Below are 19,655 nucleotides of genomic sequence, written 5' to 3' on the forward strand. Positions count from 1 at the left end.
TCTCTTTTGTATTATTTCGTTTTAGTTAGGCATATACAGGCTTTGCTGTTACTTTTATTTATACACTATATGTTTATACCATTTCGTTTAGATGTGTATAATTGTGGCGTTTATTTTTTATGAGTTATGAAGATGTTGTTTCTTGCTTTTGAGGATCCAATCTTATCATTGACTGATATTGTTTCCAATACATTTATTGTATTATAGATTTTATAATTAACTGCTTATGTAAACCCTTCATATGTTGATGTTACAATAATAAGTTATTTTTTTTAAATATCTTCCGTGTAAGTGATTATGTTTGTATGCCCATGTTTTGGTCTAATATCAATAAGATCGTTTTTGTTTTTCTTTAGTTGACTTTGAAACCAATTTTGAGTTAAGCAAATAATGGGTCGAATTATGGTGTTAATAAGTAATATAAATTCTTATGTATATATATTGTATATATGTGACTATAAATTTAGCTAACTAAAAAATTATGTAATATTTAAATACAATCTTGAACATATATATATATATATATTTTATTTGTGGGAGGAATGTATGAAATTATTGGATAGAAGTTATTTTTGAGTTAAATAACCTTTAATGTCTTTAAAGTGAGTTAAATATTAATAAATTTTTATATGTGTTTTGAATTTTTTTAAAAGGAATACCAAGTGTTTCCTTCCAAATTTGAAGTGACATAGTATTTTAGTTTTCTTATATGATTTGATGAACTTCAATGTAAAAGTTTTTCAAAGTAAGAAGTACACTCACTGATTGAATTATAAAATTTGGATAAATGTTTGTTTCGATTAATCATCTGCTCTTTTAAATAAATTAAATAAGTATGTTGTTATTCCTACAAATAGGACAACATATATTATAGTTTAACCATGGAGTTAAGCAATGGAAATGGAACTTGTGATTGCAAGACAAAATGCTTATATGTTACACATTGATCATTCAAAAATTAATAGGAACATCTAATTCTCAAATAAAGTTGATTGTTTTGTTAAAACCAACATATGCAAATTTAAATTTAACTATGCAAATTTAAAAAATAAATATGAATAGATTAGAAAGGCAAGAAATATAAAAGAAATGTTTTTTTTATATAAATAAAATAAAAATTGAAAACAATGTTAAATATATATAATACTTTCTACATTAAAATATGGAATCAAACTCTTACAAGTTACAACATATATGAGATATAACAACATTTGATATTGGTAGGAGAGAAGGAGAGGATGTTTACTATAAGATGGTAATCCAAATTAGATAATGGAGATGAATCTTTAAAAAATAGAACAATGTAATATATATATATATATATAATACTTTCTAAATTAAAATATAGAATCAAACTCTTACAACACATATGAGATATAACAACATTTGATATTGGTGGGAAAGAATGATTACTTATAAGATAATAATCCAAATTAGATAAAAGAGATAAATCTTTTAAAGTAAGAACAATATAAAATATATACCATGTAGTCTCTAAAATTAAAATTTAGCATTAACAATTTACAATGATATTTCATTTGTCTTTTACAACCCATACAACAAAAATAAGAAATCAAAAATAACAAAAAAAACGAAAAATGATTTGAGGTATTGTAGAAGAGAATGAGAGAATGTGAAAATGAGATAGTAAAAGAATGTCAATATGAGAGAATGATAGATTGAGAGAATGCTTATTTATATGATAAGAAATGATGAAAGTTACATTTAGAACTATGGAGTTACAATAATAATTTATTGTGTTTGAATAAAATTGAGTGGTAGAATATGATTAATGCATAATTTATTTTATTTTCAGTTATAATTTTATTTTAATGTGTGAGTTAAATGTATTGTGTTTATTGGGTCTTAAATATTGTTTAAAGCAATTAGAAGGCAAATAAAAATAAATAATAATTAGAAAACATTAAATGAAAATCAACCAATAAGGAGAGACAAAAAGCTTACTTTTATATACATGATATATTGCTTTAAACTTTGAAATGAGAAATATATTATAAATAATAATTTTGCATGAGAAATATATTAATTTCGCCAACCAAAATATGAATATAAGTTTACCCAACCAAAACAAATAAAAAATGTTAAAATTTAACCAAAAATAGTTTCTCTTGAAAGATAAATAAGTTAGTAGGAGGAATGAATTAATGTACAATTATTGGATAGGAGTTACATTTGAGTTAAATGGAGTTACATGTCTTTAATTATAAATAAATATTTTAATTTTTTATAACCTAAAATAAAAGGAATACCAAGTGGCTGAATCAAAATTCACATGATTTGGTTGTTTGTTGATATAAACTCAACACTTACACATAATACTTTAATATAAAAAATATTACTTTTTAAGTGACACACTAAATTAGTTTTCTTATAAAATTATATGAATTCTTCAATCTCAATAATTTTTAAAATCCCAAGGATAACTTATATTTTTTTGGTTTTCACTCATCAATTTATCTTATAGTGCTAGATTTCATACTAATGGTTTCATCTTTAGAGAATTTAGTGAAATGATATTTTTAAAATGATATTTTATTTTTATATTTAAGTTCCAGTTGAATATGTTTTGTTTTTTGGATCATTTTTTATCTTGATTAAAAGACACAAAAAACCAATTGTTTAATTATGTTCATTTTGTTTTCAAAAACCGCAAATCATAAAAAAAATATATTATATTGATCTCTGCAGATTTATCAATTGGATCACAAAACAAAATAGTCTTTATAAATGGATAAATGGATAATTATATTGATCTTTATAAATTATTAAAAAATGATACATGAATATGTGAGATAACCAGAGATATAATAGATAAATTACATATGGATCATTTCAACTTTATGATCTTATTATGTGGTGAATATTGTAAGGAAGTATGAAAATAATGACTTATAAGATGTTAATATAAAATAGAAAATAGAGATAAACATTTTAAAAGATTAAAATAAATATATAAGATATACATATCATACAAACTTTAAAACTAAGCTTTTACAATGAAATTTGATTTGATTTTTTATAACTCATACAACAACAATAACAAAAAAAATACAAAACAAAACAAAACAAAACAAAAAAGAGATTTGAGAGTAGTGGAAGAAGATGAGAGAATGAAAGAGTGATAGACTAAGAGAATAAGATAATGAGTATTTATAGGAAGAGAAATGATGAAAAATTGCATTTAGAAAAATGAGAGTTACAATTCTAATTTATTGTTTTGTTTTAATACAATTAATTAATACAACTTAGTGGAGAAATAAAGTTAATGCATAATTTATAGGGAGAAGCTATAAAGATTTCAGTTTTATATTATGTGAGTTAAATATGAAAATTAATTGTTTTTAAATTTATATTTTAATATAATTTTTTGTTAAAATTGCATTACCAAGTGGACCAATAAGGAGAGACTGAAACTCTACTTTTATATATATGATTAAAACAAGACCAGTTACTATAGCAATTGGTCAGAATCTTTTGGACGATGAAATTGTTTATGAATCATATAGTACCTTTTAGTGGTGTCTTTGTTGATGTGAAATAATTGTTTGGAAAACGTTATAGTGTACTCCAAAGAGACAAAAAAGCTATGATCTTTATGAAAGTATTTTACATTTGTTAAGCCAATATATATTAAGCTATGATCTTTGTTAATCACAGAGCTTGTAGATGGCGTCGACAACTGAAGCATCTTCACATGAAGGTAAAATTCAAGTTGCTCTTTTTTTTTATTATAATATCATCTAAAATTCAATAATCAAATCACACCAAATCCCAAAACTCAAATCTCAAAAACCAAACAATGTCTTAAAATTCTAATCAAATCTTTTAAAATTACACTCAAATCTCCTAAAATTCTGAAATATTAAAATCCCAGCAAATTTCCTAAAATCCTCAGTTGAATACACCCCCCTTAGTTTTTAGATTATTCATATGTCCGGAGTTACATTTTGTAGCTAGTGTCTACAATTATATAAAAAACGAAGGTATATGTATTATTGTGTTTAGGATACATAAACTTTACACATTTACATATGAAATCCAAAATGTTAATTTTATTCGGAAGGTTGAGATTCGGGATCTGCCTAGCTCGCACAGGCACATTGTATAATTTAATCTCGTTGTTTAACTTTCTTACACGAGTAAAATATTCATCTTTTGTTTTGAAAGAGTCATGTTGACGCCAAAAATAAATAATAATAATAATAATAACAATAATAATATGCAACAGGTCGATGAATCAAGAAGCTTGGGGTTCTCTTCTTGAATTGAATGCTTTCTTCTTAATTACGTTCTCATCCATAAAATTTGAACATCTAATAATAATATTCAAAGTTATGTGGTCCTAATAGTAATTAAATATATGAAAATAACTTAAAACCAACTTTAGTCAAATTTGATCTCAAGACTATAAGTTATGATTTATATCTATATATACATTTTCAGAAACATTTATGAAAAAATTCCTCAAGTTCCAACTTATTTACAACCCTGCCATTGTATTAAATATTTTTAATTTATAATTTACGATTTATTAAATAATGATAAGATTTTCAATTTTTGCAAACAATTATTCCCACTAAATCGCAACTTTCCTAAATAATCAAAGTCATTATTATTTACTAATTTGATAATTAATTAATTAAATATAACATTCCCTAAACTTGAAAATCATATCTCTTCCTAATCAAAGTAATAATGTGTGATTCCTAGCATATTTCTTAATAAAACTGATTACACAGATTTTTTCTCCCTAATTAGTTGCTAACTCAAATACTATTGCCTTGGAGAAGAAATCAGAATCGACCCTATAAATATTTTACACCTAAACGAGAATTATCATTACCAAATACATAACACCCACAACTTACTGAAAACTATTAGATACACCTTTGAATATTGATTTTGAGCTTAGGGATGAAAGGTGACCTTTGCATACTATTTAGTTTTCTCTATATTCATTTTGTTGTTATAATTGTCATATTTTCTGATTTTCAATACTAATATTTTGACATAGTAATCAAAGAATGGCGAGTATGTTGTGGGATTATTTTGCCGATCAAGTTTTTAGAGCCTGTCAAAAATCTGAGGGAAGTATTGTTGTTTGTCTGCTCAAATTTTACAACATAAGTGGCTACAAAAGTAAACACATCTTCCGGTTAGACTCATTTATGATTAAATAAGATCAATGATTGTGTCATTGCTTACATAATCTTTATCATGACAGGTGTTAAGTTTTTATCTAATTCTTTTGATGGTATTCAACTCCATGTCAATCCACTATGGCCTCAAGTAAATCAATGTTCTGTTATTGATTTTTTTGTTTATTCTATTCGGAGATATGTTCTTGCAATAATATATATATCCTTTATCTTATGTCAAACTATTAAACCATATTTTTTTTTATTCTTAATTGTGGATCCAGAAAACTTGCATGATCCAGTGAAGAAACTGATTGGAAAGACATTTCTCTTTATTGTATGTGTTGGAAAAGAGAACATATGGAATGGTAAAAGAAATCTACAAGGTGTGGAAAGTAATGTCAAAAGATGATCTTCTTAAATCATCACAAATAAGGATATGAAATCGATTAACCAAAAGTCAAAAACGGCGGAGATGTCAGAAATGGACCAATGAAAATAAAGAAGAAGATGATATATTTGTTTTCTGAGACTAGAGTGATCTAGGCAAAACAAAAACAAAATCAAATTACGATTTCACAAAAAAAAATCCAATTACAATATATATATATATATATATATATATATATATAAGTTATAGTGATATTGCAATTGTTGTTTTTCTGCTAATAACTATTTTTTTATTTCTATCAAATTATATACAGACATACTGGCTCCAAACTTAATAACCAAAAAATTCAATGGGGAATTATATATACACATATATTCCCCAAAATTTCAATAGGGAATAAGATATTACTTCAATGTATATAATTTCACATATCTTATTACTCTAATGTTGAATAAGATCAACAAAATTTCAGATGAATGAATGAATCAGATGTTTAAAAAACATACAAAACTACAATACAAAAATTATACTATACATATATTTTAGAATATTACAGCATAATAACAATACTACTATCTTTAAATTGAAAAATAAAAGGACACAAACAGTCTTTTTCTTCAAGAAATCACTACTTAATAAATTATATGATATAGTTCCTATAGTAAAAAACAATAAACTTCAAACAAAACAATTTTCACACTATCTAATAGATACATAAAAAAATTTAGTTATGTATATAATTAATCTATAAATAAATTATATAAACTGTTTTTTATTTATAAATATAGTCCCGCGGTGTACCGCGGGTGAATATCTAGTTAGTCTGAAAAACGTTTGATATATCAAAAACAAATAAAAAGGTCTGAAAAGTTGTCATATTAATGTGGTTATACACAAAAACGACATGATACATGCATGGTGCAATTACAGACTTACAGTGATCTTGGATCTGTATATGTTCCATATATAGTTTCTCTGTATAAAGCAAATCTATGGATCTGTATATGTTCCATAGTCATCAAGGCGATATATATCTCATGTGTTTCACTAATATCATGCTTCTTACGCAAACCAATTAACCAGCTATCTAGTAATACATTTGAGTTTTTCAATAGAACTAAAAACATCATTGAATCCAACATCCTTCGGACTTTATATACATACAATTGTATTTTAACGGTAAACAACTAATTGCGATGAAACAATATGTTACAATTTCTTTAAGTTTTTTCGTTGTAAATATTTGATATCAAATGATTTATTTTACATTACCGAACGAAAATTAATCCATTTTTTAAATGAATGATTTCCTAAACATACGTATATCAATAGTGGTAATTTATGATAATTTCCCCATTCTTCAAATGCTTATATCAATCACACATATATATATATTTACAGTTTCATTATATATATGCATGATTTATTTTTAAATTATGATAGACTTTGTTTCATTTCACATGTTATTTTATTATTTTTATTTTATTTTCTCAAATGCTGATATTTAAGTTGACGCCGACGGTAGAAAAAATGGTAAAAGCGCGAAAATTAATATAAATTATTTCGATTAGGTTTAAAGGCTTTTTATATTCCGTTTGTTTAGCCAAAATGATTTGTTTTTTTTTTTTGCGTGTTTCTAGGCTCATAATGGGAACTTCTCCCTTTCACCGGTAAGTCTTATGTTTTTTTTGTTGCTCTCTTTTTTGCACCTTGTGGTTGTGGATTCATGAATTTCTTGTTTTACTTGACACCAGTTTGAAAAGAAAAGAAAAAGAATCTATGAATTTTTGTTGTTGTTGTTTAGTGAAAATGATTATTCTTACCTTTTTAGTGAAAAAGGTATCGCATAGAAACAGATCTTACCTTTTTTTTGTTTGTTCTTTCCACGATATGATTTTTGTTTAGTTTGCGAAGAAGAAAAATAATGTACTTAACCACAGATCACAATCAGAAGGATGTCTACTTACTCTTCCTCTTCTAAGATATAATATGAATTTTGAAATCTAAAAATAAATCACTAAACGAATAACATAGGATTTTCAATTGTAGGCTCCTTCTGGAGAAGAAGCTGAACTGTTGAAGGTAGAAAATTATAGAGATTACATACTTCAGGATTCTTCACTCAGCTCACAAGTGTGAAACCACCACTGCCCAGATGAGTTTTGTGATGAGGGCCACTGAGCGTGATCGGGATCTCCTTGAGGAGGGTGGAGGAGTCTCAACCATAATCATCAAATCGTCATTTCAACTATCTACATAAGTGCTGAGACGTGAATCTGTTTGAGAGGGGCTATCAGAAGTATATCACTGAAGACATTGATCTAGAGAGCAACCAAAGAGGAATGGCAAGTCTTCTGTTTGCGGTATTGGTTACCATAAGTAAAACAGCCAGAGATTTGTCTTTCCGTGCGATAGACAACTTGGTGGTTGTCTCTCCTGAAAGGTCAGGGTCATGGAAAGACATAGAGTGCATACTTTGTTTGGCCTCCCTTATGGTTTAGTCTAACACTTACCCTAATGTTAAAACATTTGCAAGGAGCCACATCCTCGCTCCACCTTGTTTCTGCGCGGTAGTATCAACCGTCTTCCACTGCTAAAGGCCATGGCTTTGAGATTCTTGACAATGGCTGTTTGTGGCGGTCATGTTTCAATATATTGGAATGTTGATGTGTTGCGCGTGTCGGCATTGTTCCTTAGAGCAAAAAGCAATGTCGTCCACTCTTATGCAACAGACTGCATCAGAATGATTTTCTTGAGTGGGCTTAAAGATTGTGATTGGAGTCAGTATTTGCGGACTGTGATGATTAATTTATTCGAAGCCCTCAAATATTTGCGAATTGTATTTATTTAGGAAATGCCTTTATCTCTTGTAATTTAAGCAATGCTTGTATGAACTTTATCTCCTTTGATTAATGAAATGCAAGTGGTTTGACAAAAAAAAAAACAAAAAACAAATCACTAAACGAATAACATAGGATTTTAAGTTGTATTTCTAAATCCTAAACCAATAATACATAGGATCTTAACTAGTATTTCTAAATCATAGAACCAATAACACATTATGGTTATTATTTTAAAATCAATTATTGATTAACACATTGTTTTTGTTTACTTTTCATAATCCATTAACCTCCATGAACCAATAACCCCCTCCCCCTAAATGGATTTGAATGGTATTGAAAGTGAAAAAATAGAAGGAATCAAATCCAAGAGTAAACATGTTATTTTGATTTTTCATAATCAATAAAGATTTTCAAATCCTATATGGATTTACAAATCAATAAACAAATAACAACCCCTTAGAAATACTCATGGATTTGTTGCTTCATTTTCACTTTGAACTGAACCCTTTTCAAAAAAAAAAAAAAAAATGTGAACAAAATCTACACACTCACATGACAATCTATCTTAACATATTTGAAGTACATTTTTGTGTCGTCTTTACAGATCAAATCAAAATTGAAATATATAACCCGATTCAATGATTTGGATTCTCATTAATTATAGTAATTTATATATATATGGTCATTCATCAATATCCTAATATTTGTAATTTCTATCATTAACAATAAATATACTAATATTCATCGAAATTCTAATCATTTAATCCAAAATTATAACTTAAAACCAAAATTATTTAAATCAAAATTAAATACTAGATATTAAAATTTAATAAAATTACTTATTTAGTTATTCTTAATAAAATATATATACTTATAATTTTTTCAAATTCAATACCTATTTATTTAATAACTGATATTGTAAATGTTTGCAAATACAGTAAAGCAAATATAAAACTTTAATATTTTATTTAAAATAACGAATATCAGTTACTTTACAATTACATTTTTGACAAAAAAAGTTACTTTACAATTACATACAAAAATATATAAAATATTTTTCCGTGATGTACCACAGGGTGAATCATAGTTATATATGTAATATGGTTTCAAAACTAATGAGGTGTCATTTGGAGTGACATTTTAAAAAATAAAGGTGGGAAATATGAATTAGCTTTATAGAAATACATAAATTAGTCAGTGTGAGGATCTTGTTTTTATTTTTTGTTTTTCTTGCCAAAATTACTTTATTATAGGTATTTGTTTCCGTGAAATACATTTCATAGTAAAACAAAAACAAGCAAATATAAGAATGTGAGTTTCAATAGAACTAAAAACATCATCAAACTGAAATCAACATTCTTCCGACTCATTGAAAAGTATTCTCAGACTTTATATACAATTGTATTAATATTTATCTTAAACAATTACTTGCGATAAGACAATATATTGTATTATATGTCACAATTTCTTTTTAAGTGTTTGCCGTATATATATTTAATATCAAATGATTTATTTTACATTATTGAACAAAAATTAATCTATTTTTAAAATGATTGATTTCCTAAACACACATATATATATATATATATATATATATATATCAACAATAGTGATAATTTATGATATATTTTCCCATTCTTCAAAGCTTATATCAATCACATAATTTTTTCGTTTTTACAATTTCATTATATGCATTATTATTATTTTTTAATTATGATTGACTTTGTCATTTCACATGTTTTGTTTTTTTTTTTGTTTTTTTTTTCCTAGAACCAGATATTTTATTTTACATTATCGCATCGAGACTTTCTCTGTTTCGCGCCCTTCTCACTTATCTTCCCCAACGTTCTTCACTCTCCCTCTATCTCTCTCTCTCTCGTTCTACTCTGCGGGCCTGCGGCAATGGAGGAAATAGACGACACAGAAATCGAATCACAGGTATCTTCGATTACGTTTTCTCCCACCAATTCGCGACCGGCCCCTTCTGATTTTGCTGTTCGTCACTTGAGAAATCGGAGGGTTTTGTGACAAACTGACAATTGATATCTAGTTTCCGTGATTTAAGGATTTGACAGATAAAAACCTCGGATCTATTGTGTAATCGTTGTGTATCGATCTCGATAGCATAGATATTGATAAACCCTAGCTTTCCCCGATTTTGATCTTAGATTGGTTTAATCGGAAGTAATTGGATCTAGTTATTGTGTCGATTTGATCGCAGAAACAATTATTTCTGAGACCCTGTGATTTCTGAGACAGTTTGCACAATTCATAATCAATCAAACTTACCAATTTGTGAATATTGTGAAAGTACCAATTTGTTTTCAATGCAATGCAGGTTTATATGGCTTGCATTCAGCATGGTCGACGGTTAGTGTTTTGACTTCAAATTCTTGTTTTGAATGCATTTCTTTATGTAGTTGGTGGTTATCAGATGGACAAGCTCATATCCTTCTCTTTATGTAGTTTTAGTAAGGATCAGTATCTAAATTAAACATTTCTTTTTTCAGAGTTGGAGTTTCTTACTATGACTGTAGTGAACGCAAGCTTCATGTGCTAGAAGTTTGGGAGGAAGATTGCTCAGACTTCACCTTGATTAATATGGGTATAAATTCTCATTATGAAACAGAGTGGAATCTTTACATGTAGAGTTTCCTTATATTGATGTACCATAGTTCTAACCTAGCTTGGTAAAGCCAGTTCTTGGTTTACAACTACTTTGCAGCACTTTTATTCTGCTACACTGTGCTTACCACATTAGTTTTTTTGGATCGCTTCATTTGTCTTGGTTATATATCTTCAGTAAAATATCAAGCGAAGCCATCAATCATTTACACAAGCACCAAAAGTGAAGAGTCCTTTGTAGCTGCTCTGCAGCAGAGTGGTATGTCACTATCTATTTCTGTTGAATTATTAGCCCTTAAGTCTATGGCCTTTGCGTATTTTCATTGTTTCTGCAGATGGAACTGACGAGAATACCGTGGTGCGGCTGGTAAAGAGCTCAACATTCAGCTACGAGCAAGCGTGGCACAGGTACAGAGAGTGTAATTAACTCCACGTATACCTTATTTATGTGACTCTTGTTAGTCATAATACTTGTTACAAGATGAATTCCCCATTTAAAAAATGGTCTGGTAGGAAACTGGTTCCTGCGGTTCCAGTTTCTTGACTCAAATATGATAGCTTACTTGACTCATGATATTTTTATTATACCTGCTGTTTTACACTGATTGTTATCCCAATATTGTGTAGATTGGTGTATCTTCGAGTAACAGGAATGGATGATGGGTTGAACATCAAAGAAAGGATTTGTTATGTAAGTTACAGCGGGGGGGAATGTTAATCCCTCTTTACTAGGATTTTGATCACTTGGTTACAGTAATCTGCAGTTGGAATCTCAATCATAATGTAGAATTATTTATATTTTCGATGTCACAATGAATTAATTTGACATTGTAGCTAACTAATTCTGTGGTTATTAACACATTTTTAGTAATTGGTAAAATAAGTTATCTATAATTTTATGAAGCTTCTTCATCTTTCTTGTTTATTGCAGCTGAGTTCGATGATGGATGTGGGCAGTGAAGTCCAAGTTCGTGTTAGTGGGGGCCTTCTTGCTATATTAGAAAGTGAACGAATTGTTGAAACTCTGGAACAAAACGAATCTGGGACTGCGTCAATCGCAATTGATTCAGTCATGGAAGTACCACTGTATCCTCCACTTTGTCTGTTATCTTCTTTTGTCTTGATGAAAATTACTTTCCTGAATTTTTGGGATGATAATGTGCCTGCAAATCCTTTACAAAAATTTATAACAGGAACAAGTTTCTTAAACTTGATGCGGCTGCGCACGAGGCTCTGCAGATATTCCAAACAGATAAACATCCAAGCCATATGGGCATTGGCCGGGCCAAAGAAGGGTAATATGACTAAATGCCTTAGTTCATCTGTTGAATGTTATATCTGTTTTTCCTGCTTTGGCTTATTGATAATCTTCATTGAATCTTTGATATGAAGGTTCTCCGTGTTTGGAATGATGAATAAGGTTTGCTTTCCTTGCATTGGTTCATTCTGGTTGATAATTCTTGGATTTATGATTTAACTTACTAGGCCTATTTCAGTGTGCCACCCCAATGGGTAGACGCCTTTTAAGGTAATAAATGTGAATGATATATATATACACTGTTCTGAAGCAGATGTAATCTTACGGCATTGTTTCCCTTTCTCTCTATTTCAGAAGCTGGTTTATGAGACCAATTTTAGATCTTGAAGTGTTAGATCGCCGTCTCAATGCTATATCCTTTTACTTTCTTGATCTCTTGTGAAGGACTTTGCTTTATGTCAAGCAGACTAGGAGTTAACAATCAACATGAAAGAAGAGAAACCAATAGATTAAACTATATCTCTGCTTTCTGCAGCCTTATCAGCATAATTTCAACCGATCTTCATTTGTTATGAACGGAAGAAAAGTACTTCGACCATTAATTGACAGGGGTGCCTTTCAGGCTTTCACTGATGTTCTGAGATCTTTCTTTTGACTGTATTAGATTTCCTTTTTCATTTCTTCAGTAGAGCTGATGGCATCATTGCGGGAGACACTGAAATCAGTGAAGGACATTTCGCATCTGCTCAAGGTATGTAGGTACCATTATTCTATATATAGTATAGTTTTAGCATGCCTACCCCCTTTAGCCATACGAGCCTGTGAAGAAAAATTAGGATTAGAAATTAATCGCACAGAGAAAAGTTTCCGTACAGTTTTGTGGTGTATATGTTAATTGTAGAAATAGTGTTATGTGAGCGATTCTGCCCAGACAGAGAATGTGGATACATTGCATGCCATTTATCCTCTTGTATGCCTGGTCTGTAGATTCCATTTTTGTTTTGATAACACTTTTCTTTATTCTGGATATGGATGTTTTATGTTAAAAAAAGAAATTCAACTCTCCGACGTCCCTTTGTACCAGTAACGACTGGACAGCTTTTTTGAAGGTAAGTTCATTTTTTCTGACTATCATTTTCATTTGGTCTATAAAACTAGTCTCCCAAGCCCCAATGAAATGTTCATAGCTTCTACTCTTTCATGAAGATCAAAGAATGACCTTATACTAGAAGGATCAACACAACCATACTTTTCGAAAAACCAAGCAGCTACTTTTCGAAAAACCAAGCAGCAGTAGCTGCTCGGTTTGCACCAATCCCAATCTTTGCCGGTACACCACGAAGATGTCTTTTAAGCATTTTGGCTTCATCTCCACCACCATAACCCTGCCAGTGAAGATGTCTAAATTCACAAGCAAAACACTCTAAAAATTCAAATTCTAACAACTAGAAGAATGGGAGGGGATTACACGAGTGAGGATAAGAGGTGAAAGTCCAGAATCAACGAGGAATTGAGAAATGTATTCCACCATTGGCGTCTTCCCATTACCTCCCCAGCTCAGATTCCCAACGCTGATCACCGGAACCGGTAATCTTCAGCATCAATTTTTTAATTCCAGATATGTTATTTATATTATCAAATCGATTAATAAAATAAAAACATAATTCAAATTGATCGAGTGAGAGAAGAACTCACCGGTGTTTCTGTACCAATGAGAAGCGGTAGAGAGAGCGGCGGATTTGGAGAGCGACTCTGTATAGAGAAGAAGCGAGTGTGAGGATGGGAACGAGAGACCGGTGAAGTGCAGGGGATTTACTATGGTCTCTCGTGTATGCGATTTCGTTCACCACCTTCCTCACCTTCTCCATTGACTTATTGATTCTGCAACTAACGAGATTCTCTGACTACGAAACTGAAGCTGTTCGTTGAACCAAGACGGATATTATAAAGTCCGGTTAAAATCCAGTCTTTCGGTTTACAAAAATTGGTACATGAAAAACGATAATAACCGGCACTCATCGGTATTGGAATTTATGCACTAATGATCTCATGGATCAAATTCAAATTTTTAGTCAACAAATTTCATGAATCATGATGATTTCTGACCAAATTGTATAAACATATAAAATTAAATCTGTGCTAACCGGTGCATCTCTTTCGGTTTGCATCTTTACAAATTGGAAAATACTACAAAATATCGATTACATAGCTTCAAGAACTAAAAAGTAAATGTATTTAACCCTTTTGAAGCTTCGGGGTCTTGGATCTTCGTTGAACACAGACACCACCGTCACACATTAATCGCACAGAGAAAAGTTTCCATACAGTTTTGTAGTGTATATGTTAATTGTAGAAATAGTGTTATGTGAGCAATTCTGCCCAGACAGAGAATGTGGATACATTGCATGCCATTTATCTTCTTGTATGTCTGGTCTGTAGATTCCATTTTTGTTTTGATAACACTTTTTTTATTCTGGATATGGATGTTTTATGTTAAAAAAAGAAATTCAACTCTCCGACGTCCCTTTGTACCAGTAACGACTGGACAGCTTTTTTGAAGGTAAGTCCATTTTTTCTGACTATCATTTTTCATTTGGTCTATAAAACTAGTCTCCCAAGCCCCAATGTTATGCTATCTTATTGTGTGCATTAGAGTATAAGTGCGCTCTTGCACGTTAATAAGATATTTGAAGTTGGAGTTTCAGAAAGTCTCAGAGAGCATATGAGACGCTTCAACTTGGACATTATTGAGAAGGTTACTAATGTTTATCATCAGCTTATGAACCTTCAATTGCTATTCTCCCACTCTTTGATCCACTTACCTGGTTGTTGCTAAGTTCTCTTTTCCTGTTGCAGGCCGGCTTATGTATCAGCACAGAGCTAGATTATGTCTATGAGCTGGTCAGTTAATTTTGCATTCCGTTTCTTTAGTTCCGTTATAATCTGTACTTTCCTCTATAAAAGAACAGATCTTGATTCTTTCAAAATTGAGGTCTTAACATCTCTCTTTTGCTTTCCTTAGAAATTTAAAACCTTAATGGAGTGATATATTGTTTAAAACGGGGTATGGGGCCATTCATTTGCAACATTTTTGAGTGGCTAAAAGAAGATCAGCTAAGATTTATTTTGTAGAGTCACAATTTACTGGGTTATTCAGGCGTTGGATACCCCAACATTTGAGAAACTGGGTTAAACAAATTCAGCTAGCCTTTGAGTGAGAGATGTTGTAGGATATGTAAAATAATTATGACTACAGTTAGTAACAGTTAACTCCACAGGTCATTGGAGTCATTGATGTAACTAGAAGCAAAGAGAGGGGTTATCAAACATTGGTGAATGAAGGATTCTGTGCTGAGGTTATCATAGAACTTCTTTTTATTCGGGTTCTCATACCGCTAATCCTTTTTGCAAGTAACTCATTTCTTATTTCTTATTTTACCAGTTGGATGAGCTGAGGCAAATATACGAGGAGTTGCCAGAGTTTCTCCAGGAGGTTGTTTCTATGTGATAAGTTCCCTTAATCTCTCTTGTCTGATTTTAATTACTGACAGGTTTCAGCGATGGAGATAGAACAGTTTCCTCATCTGCATAACGAAAAGCTCCCCCCTTGTATCGTCTATATTCAACAAATTGGTGGGTCTGCAGTTTCACGTTTTAGTTTTCGCATAGGTTCTATACTATGTCTTAAAAGGTTTAGATGAAGATTTTTAGACATAGTTTCCTTTTAGAATTTAATCTCTTTATTAAGAAAGGTGAAATTCAGTTGCACGAATTCATGTTTTGGAACCACCATGTCCTCGAACTATCAGCTCAACTATGGTGTCTATGCTTCTTGGTTGCTGAATATCCTTTCATTTTATGATACGTCTTTAACAAATTACTATGGTGTATTTGTTTACACTTTGTTCGTTTCTGTATATGAATATACACTTTTTCTTATGATTTATCTGTTCTGCAGGGTATCTAATGTGTATCTTCGGAGAAAAGCTTGATGAAACTGCACTTGACAGGCTTATTGAATTTGAATTTGCGGTACATTGTTTTGTGTTAACAATCTTAACCCTTTGAAGGCTATATCACTATGAAGCAGAAATTTAATCTAAAGTTCTCTCTTGTGATTAGTTTTCGGATATGGATGGAGAGACTCAGCGATTCTTTTATCATACACCGAAGACACGAGAGTTAGACAACCTTCTTGGAGATATCTACCACAAAATTTTAGGTATGTCTGAATACTGGTTTATATTTTCCATGGCGTATCCTTCTTGAGTATGATGATGTAGTATCTTGTTTTACAAATTTTCGCTGACAGATATGGAGAGGGCAATTATTAGGGACTTGCTATCGCACACACTTTTGTTCTCGGCTCACCTGCTGAAGGCAGTTAACTTTGTTGCAGAACTTGATTGGTAATCTATATTCCAAAAACTACGGATATCTCATTCCATTCTAGTCCTCTTAAAGAAAAGCAGCACTTTTCACGTACCTATTAACTAATTAGCTACTTATGAGTAATGGCTAATAACTTATTCATTCTTCTTTGCTTCTCTAGCATTCTATCGTTGGCTTGTGTTGCACATCAGAATAACTACGTCAGGCCTGTTCTGACTACAGAATCATTGCTTGATATTCGAAATGGAAGGTGAAACTGACTCTATGAGTTGCACTTATGTCTTCTTGTTGCATTAATATATAAACTCACAAAAAATTGTATCCGTAAATATCTATACTGGTGGGCAGGCATGTTTTGCAGGAAATGGCTGTGGATACATTTATCCCGAACGACACTGAAATCAATGATAGTGGTGAGCTTTTGACTCTATAGGTATAGGCGTGCATTAAAGCTTAAATTGTAAACTAGTCTTTGTTCATCACCTGATTGTAACTTTGTCTGTCGCAGGCCGAATTCATATTATTACCGGTCCTAATTACTCAGGAAAGAGCATATATGTAAAGCAGGTCGGCGTTACTATTCTAAGTCTTGTTTCTCTTCGTCCGACCAAAGTGTACTTCATCATCATGAATTGACAACTCAAGTCGAGCATTCCTTCTGGCTTGTTATTTGCAGGTGGCTTTAATTGTTTTTCTGTCTCATATTGGAAGCTTTGTACCAGCAGATGCAGCAACTGTTGGTTTAACTGACAGGTCAAACGTCCTGCATTCTTTGATCCTTCTACAATCACATTTTTATGTATATTTTTTATTACTAAGATTAGTCTTACAACAACAGGATCTTTTGTGCAATGGGAAGCAAGTTCATGACCGCGGAACAATCTACATTCATGATAGATCTGCATCAAGTAGGAATGATGCTCAGGTATTCCAAACGCTTCTATTCTAACTTGATTTCAAGCAGCTCCACTACTGATAGGCCCTTGTGAGCCGGTCTCAATCGCTTTGGTCAGTTAGTGACTTCTTGTTCACGAGCTACATTAAGTTCATGGTGACCCAAGATAGCAAATATCAATCAAAATTCAACTGTGGAAGAAACCAATTTGTAAATTGTGCATGACTTATGATCTTGTTCCTAATAGTTGTGATTTAAATTTTCCAGGCAGGCAACTTCAAGATCTCTGTGTCTATTAGACGAGTTTGGTAAAGGCACTCTTACAGAAGGTAAGGATTTCTCCACCCTCTGCCTTGGATAAAAGGCATGTGTTTGTGAAAACTTCTCCCTTACCCACACTCTTATTTAAGTATAGATGGTATTGGCCTGCTTGGTGGGACAATAAGTCACTTTGCTACATGTACAGAGCCACCAAGGGTATAGCATTCTCTTGTCTGTCTTTAAGCTTGTATGTTTTAATAGAACCCTTACATGACGTTGCCTATTGATGCATGCTTTCAGGTTCTAGTATGTACGCACTTGACTGAACTACTTAACGAGAGCTGCTTGCCTGTTGTATGTACTTCATAGTAAGAGTCTCATCTTTTGTCTTTTTTACTTCAGTCGGAGAAGATTAAATTCTATACAATGAGCGTTCTTAGGCCAGACACAGAATCTGCAAACATGGAAGATATTGTTTTTCTTTATCGGTATGGAGTGTCAGCGACTAGCATTCTACTTAAACTGCCTACATTCATAAGACTTCCATGTTTTAAACAATGGTTTTGTTTGCAGGTTAATTCCAGGACAGACTTTGCTGAGCTATGGTGAGCATTCTTTTTTTTTTCCTTTGCGTTATTGTCTACATGATGAGCTTCTTGTGAATACACCGAACTTCATCAAACCTATTTATGTAATGCAGGTCTTCATTGCGCACTACTCGCTGGTACATATAGGAATATTACAAAATATTAACTCTAATAAAATTGATGACAATGTTTACTAATGTGGATTTATAGAGTAACAGAAGGAAGTTTTCACTATTGTTGATGGAAGGTGTGCCGGAGGAAGTCGTCAAGAGAGCAGCCATCGTGTTGGACGCCTTTGAAAGTAACAACAGCGTCGATAAACTAAGCCTTGACAAAATATCATCTCAAGATGAAGCATTCAAGGTCTTTTTGCTCTCTCCTACTTTCACAAACTTATCCCTTTTATCTTCTGTCCTCATGGCCTTACCAAACGTGTGCTGAAACCGAATGAAATATGCAGGATGCTGTTGACAAGTTTATGGAGTTTGACATCAGTAAAGGTGACGTCCGTGCCTTCTTTCAAGATATCTTCACTTCCTAATAAACCCTTACTCAAAAAGTGAAGACCCTTATACAAAATGTAACCAACAACAGTAGATTTTTCTAACGGAAAGTTTTTATTAAAATAGAAGAATTACATAAATATAGTATTGGCAGGCCCGGCTCATACCCATGGCGAGAGGGGCGGTGGCCAGGGGACCATTTTTTTTTTGAAAAAACCTTAGGTAGATGGGGTCCAAAAAAAGGAAAAAAAAAAAATTTATGTTGAAAAGGGTCCAAAATAACTATATGCCTAGGGACAAAAAAATTACTGAGACGGGGCTGAGTATTGGTTGGTAATTTAGTTTGACTTAATTTTTTCTCTTAAAAAAAGGTAAATAAATAACAAAAACAAAAGCCACGCTCGAGTGTGCCACAAATATAACCGAAAACATTTTGCGACTAACTCTCTGTTAGTTAGACCAAACTGAACCTTTTCTTAAAAAAAAACTTCCAAAACAATGGCTATACTCTTGTAAAGAACAACTAGTAACAAACAAATTACAATGCTGTATCGCGCATAGAAACAGATCTTGGTGAGATTAGCAATTTGGGATAGAGAGGTCTAAAAGAGAGAGCTTAGATGCGTCTGATCTCCGTGAAAAGTCTCTCCCATATTCTCTCTCTTCTCACTCTCTTCCATCTCCAATTTGTTTTTTTAGTCATACTCTATCTATCTCTTTTCACTATTATTTCTAAGACTA

General features: G+C 31.4%; 2 protein-coding genes and 2 long non-coding RNA genes across 5 annotated transcripts; 3 read left to right on the forward strand and 1 right to left on the reverse strand.

Annotated features, from left to right (window-relative positions):
• The first annotated feature begins 4,773 nt into the window (after window positions 1-4,773).
• On the forward strand, window positions 4,774-5,675 carry LOC109129189 (uncharacterized). The gene is made up of 4 exons (XR_002035393.2): window positions 4,774-4,942; window positions 5,036-5,160; window positions 5,246-5,310; window positions 5,444-5,675. It is a non-coding gene; the product is annotated as an uncharacterized LOC109129189 (long non-coding RNA).
• Window positions 5,676-10,174: 4,499 nt separating this feature from the next.
• Window positions 10,175-19,054, forward strand: LOC104746455 (DNA mismatch repair protein MSH5). Of its 2 annotated transcripts, XM_087489400.1 has the most exons (34): window positions 10,175-10,331; window positions 10,732-10,763; window positions 10,904-10,998; window positions 11,197-11,277; window positions 11,354-11,426; window positions 11,646-11,709; window positions 11,950-12,104; window positions 12,212-12,313; window positions 12,411-12,438; window positions 12,515-12,546; window positions 12,631-12,687; window positions 12,940-13,027; window positions 13,329-13,385; window positions 14,930-15,031; window positions 15,133-15,177; window positions 15,555-15,632; window positions 15,719-15,769; window positions 15,828-15,909; window positions 16,235-16,308; window positions 16,399-16,498; window positions 16,589-16,685; window positions 16,829-16,918; window positions 17,017-17,081; window positions 17,177-17,235; window positions 17,345-17,421; window positions 17,507-17,593; window positions 17,831-17,892; window positions 17,979-18,040; window positions 18,125-18,178; window positions 18,227-18,312; window positions 18,398-18,429; window positions 18,525-18,548; window positions 18,659-18,774; window positions 18,872-19,054. In XM_087489400.1, exons 1-34 carry the CDS (start codon window positions 10,296-10,298, stop codon window positions 18,950-18,952), a joined length of 2,424 nt encoding a protein of 807 aa, XP_087345526.1. In that variant the 5' UTR covers window positions 10,175-10,295; the 3' UTR covers window positions 18,953-19,054. The 2 variants fall into 2 exon arrangements, with proteins under 2 accessions (XP_087345526.1, XP_087345525.1); XM_087489399.1 differs by lacking the exons at window positions 10,175-10,331; window positions 10,732-10,763; window positions 10,904-10,998; ... (8 more) ...; window positions 12,940-13,027; window positions 13,329-13,385 and adding an exon at window positions 14,701-14,836.
• LOC104746454 (putative tetraacyldisaccharide 4'-kinase, mitochondrial) lies at window positions 13,270-14,144 on the reverse strand. The gene is made up of 3 exons (XM_010467937.3): window positions 13,972-14,144; window positions 13,745-13,868; window positions 13,270-13,661 (listed from the first exon to the last, which is right to left on the reverse strand). Exons 1-3 carry the CDS (start codon window positions 14,142-14,144, stop codon window positions 13,545-13,547), a joined length of 414 nt encoding a protein of 137 aa, XP_010466239.1. The 3' UTR covers window positions 13,270-13,544.
• Window positions 13,722-14,386, forward strand: LOC147926485 (uncharacterized). Its single transcript, XR_015582721.1, has 2 exons — window positions 13,722-13,863; window positions 13,996-14,386. It is a non-coding gene; the product is annotated as an uncharacterized LOC147926485 (long non-coding RNA).
• Window positions 19,055-19,655: the final 601 nt, after the last annotated feature.

The sequence above is a fragment of the Camelina sativa genome, chromosome 15 (genome assembly GCF_030686135.1).
Source record: "Camelina sativa cultivar CO46 ecotype springtype chromosome 15, ASM3068613v1".
NCBI lineage: Eukaryota > Viridiplantae > Streptophyta > Magnoliopsida > Brassicales > Brassicaceae > Camelina > Camelina sativa.

Excerpts from the sequence above, each read along its gene's own strand:
- LOC104746454 (XM_010467937.3), bottom strand. The coding sequence starts at position 14,144 with ATGGAGAAGGTGAGGAAGGTGGTGAACGAAATCGCATACACGAGAGAC. Across the intron at positions 13,869-13,971 it reads TCATTGGTACAGAAACACCG|ATTACCGGTTCCGGTGATCA; the intron begins GTGAGTTCTTCT and ends TTGATGCTGAAG. Across the intron at positions 13,662-13,744 it reads CACCTCTTATCCTCACTCGT|GGTTATGGTGGTGGAGATGA; the intron begins GTAATCCCCTCC and ends CTTCACTGGCAG.
- LOC104746455 (XM_087489400.1), top strand. The coding sequence starts at position 10,296 with ATGGAGGAAATAGACGACACAGAAATCGAATCACAG. Across the intron at positions 11,278-11,353 it reads AGCTGCTCTGCAGCAGAGTG|ATGGAACTGACGAGAATACC; the intron begins GTATGTCACTAT and ends TTGTTTCTGCAG. Across the intron at positions 12,314-12,410 it reads ATTGGCCGGGCCAAAGAAGG|GTTCTCCGTGTTTGGAATGA; the intron begins GTAATATGACTA and ends TTTGATATGAAG.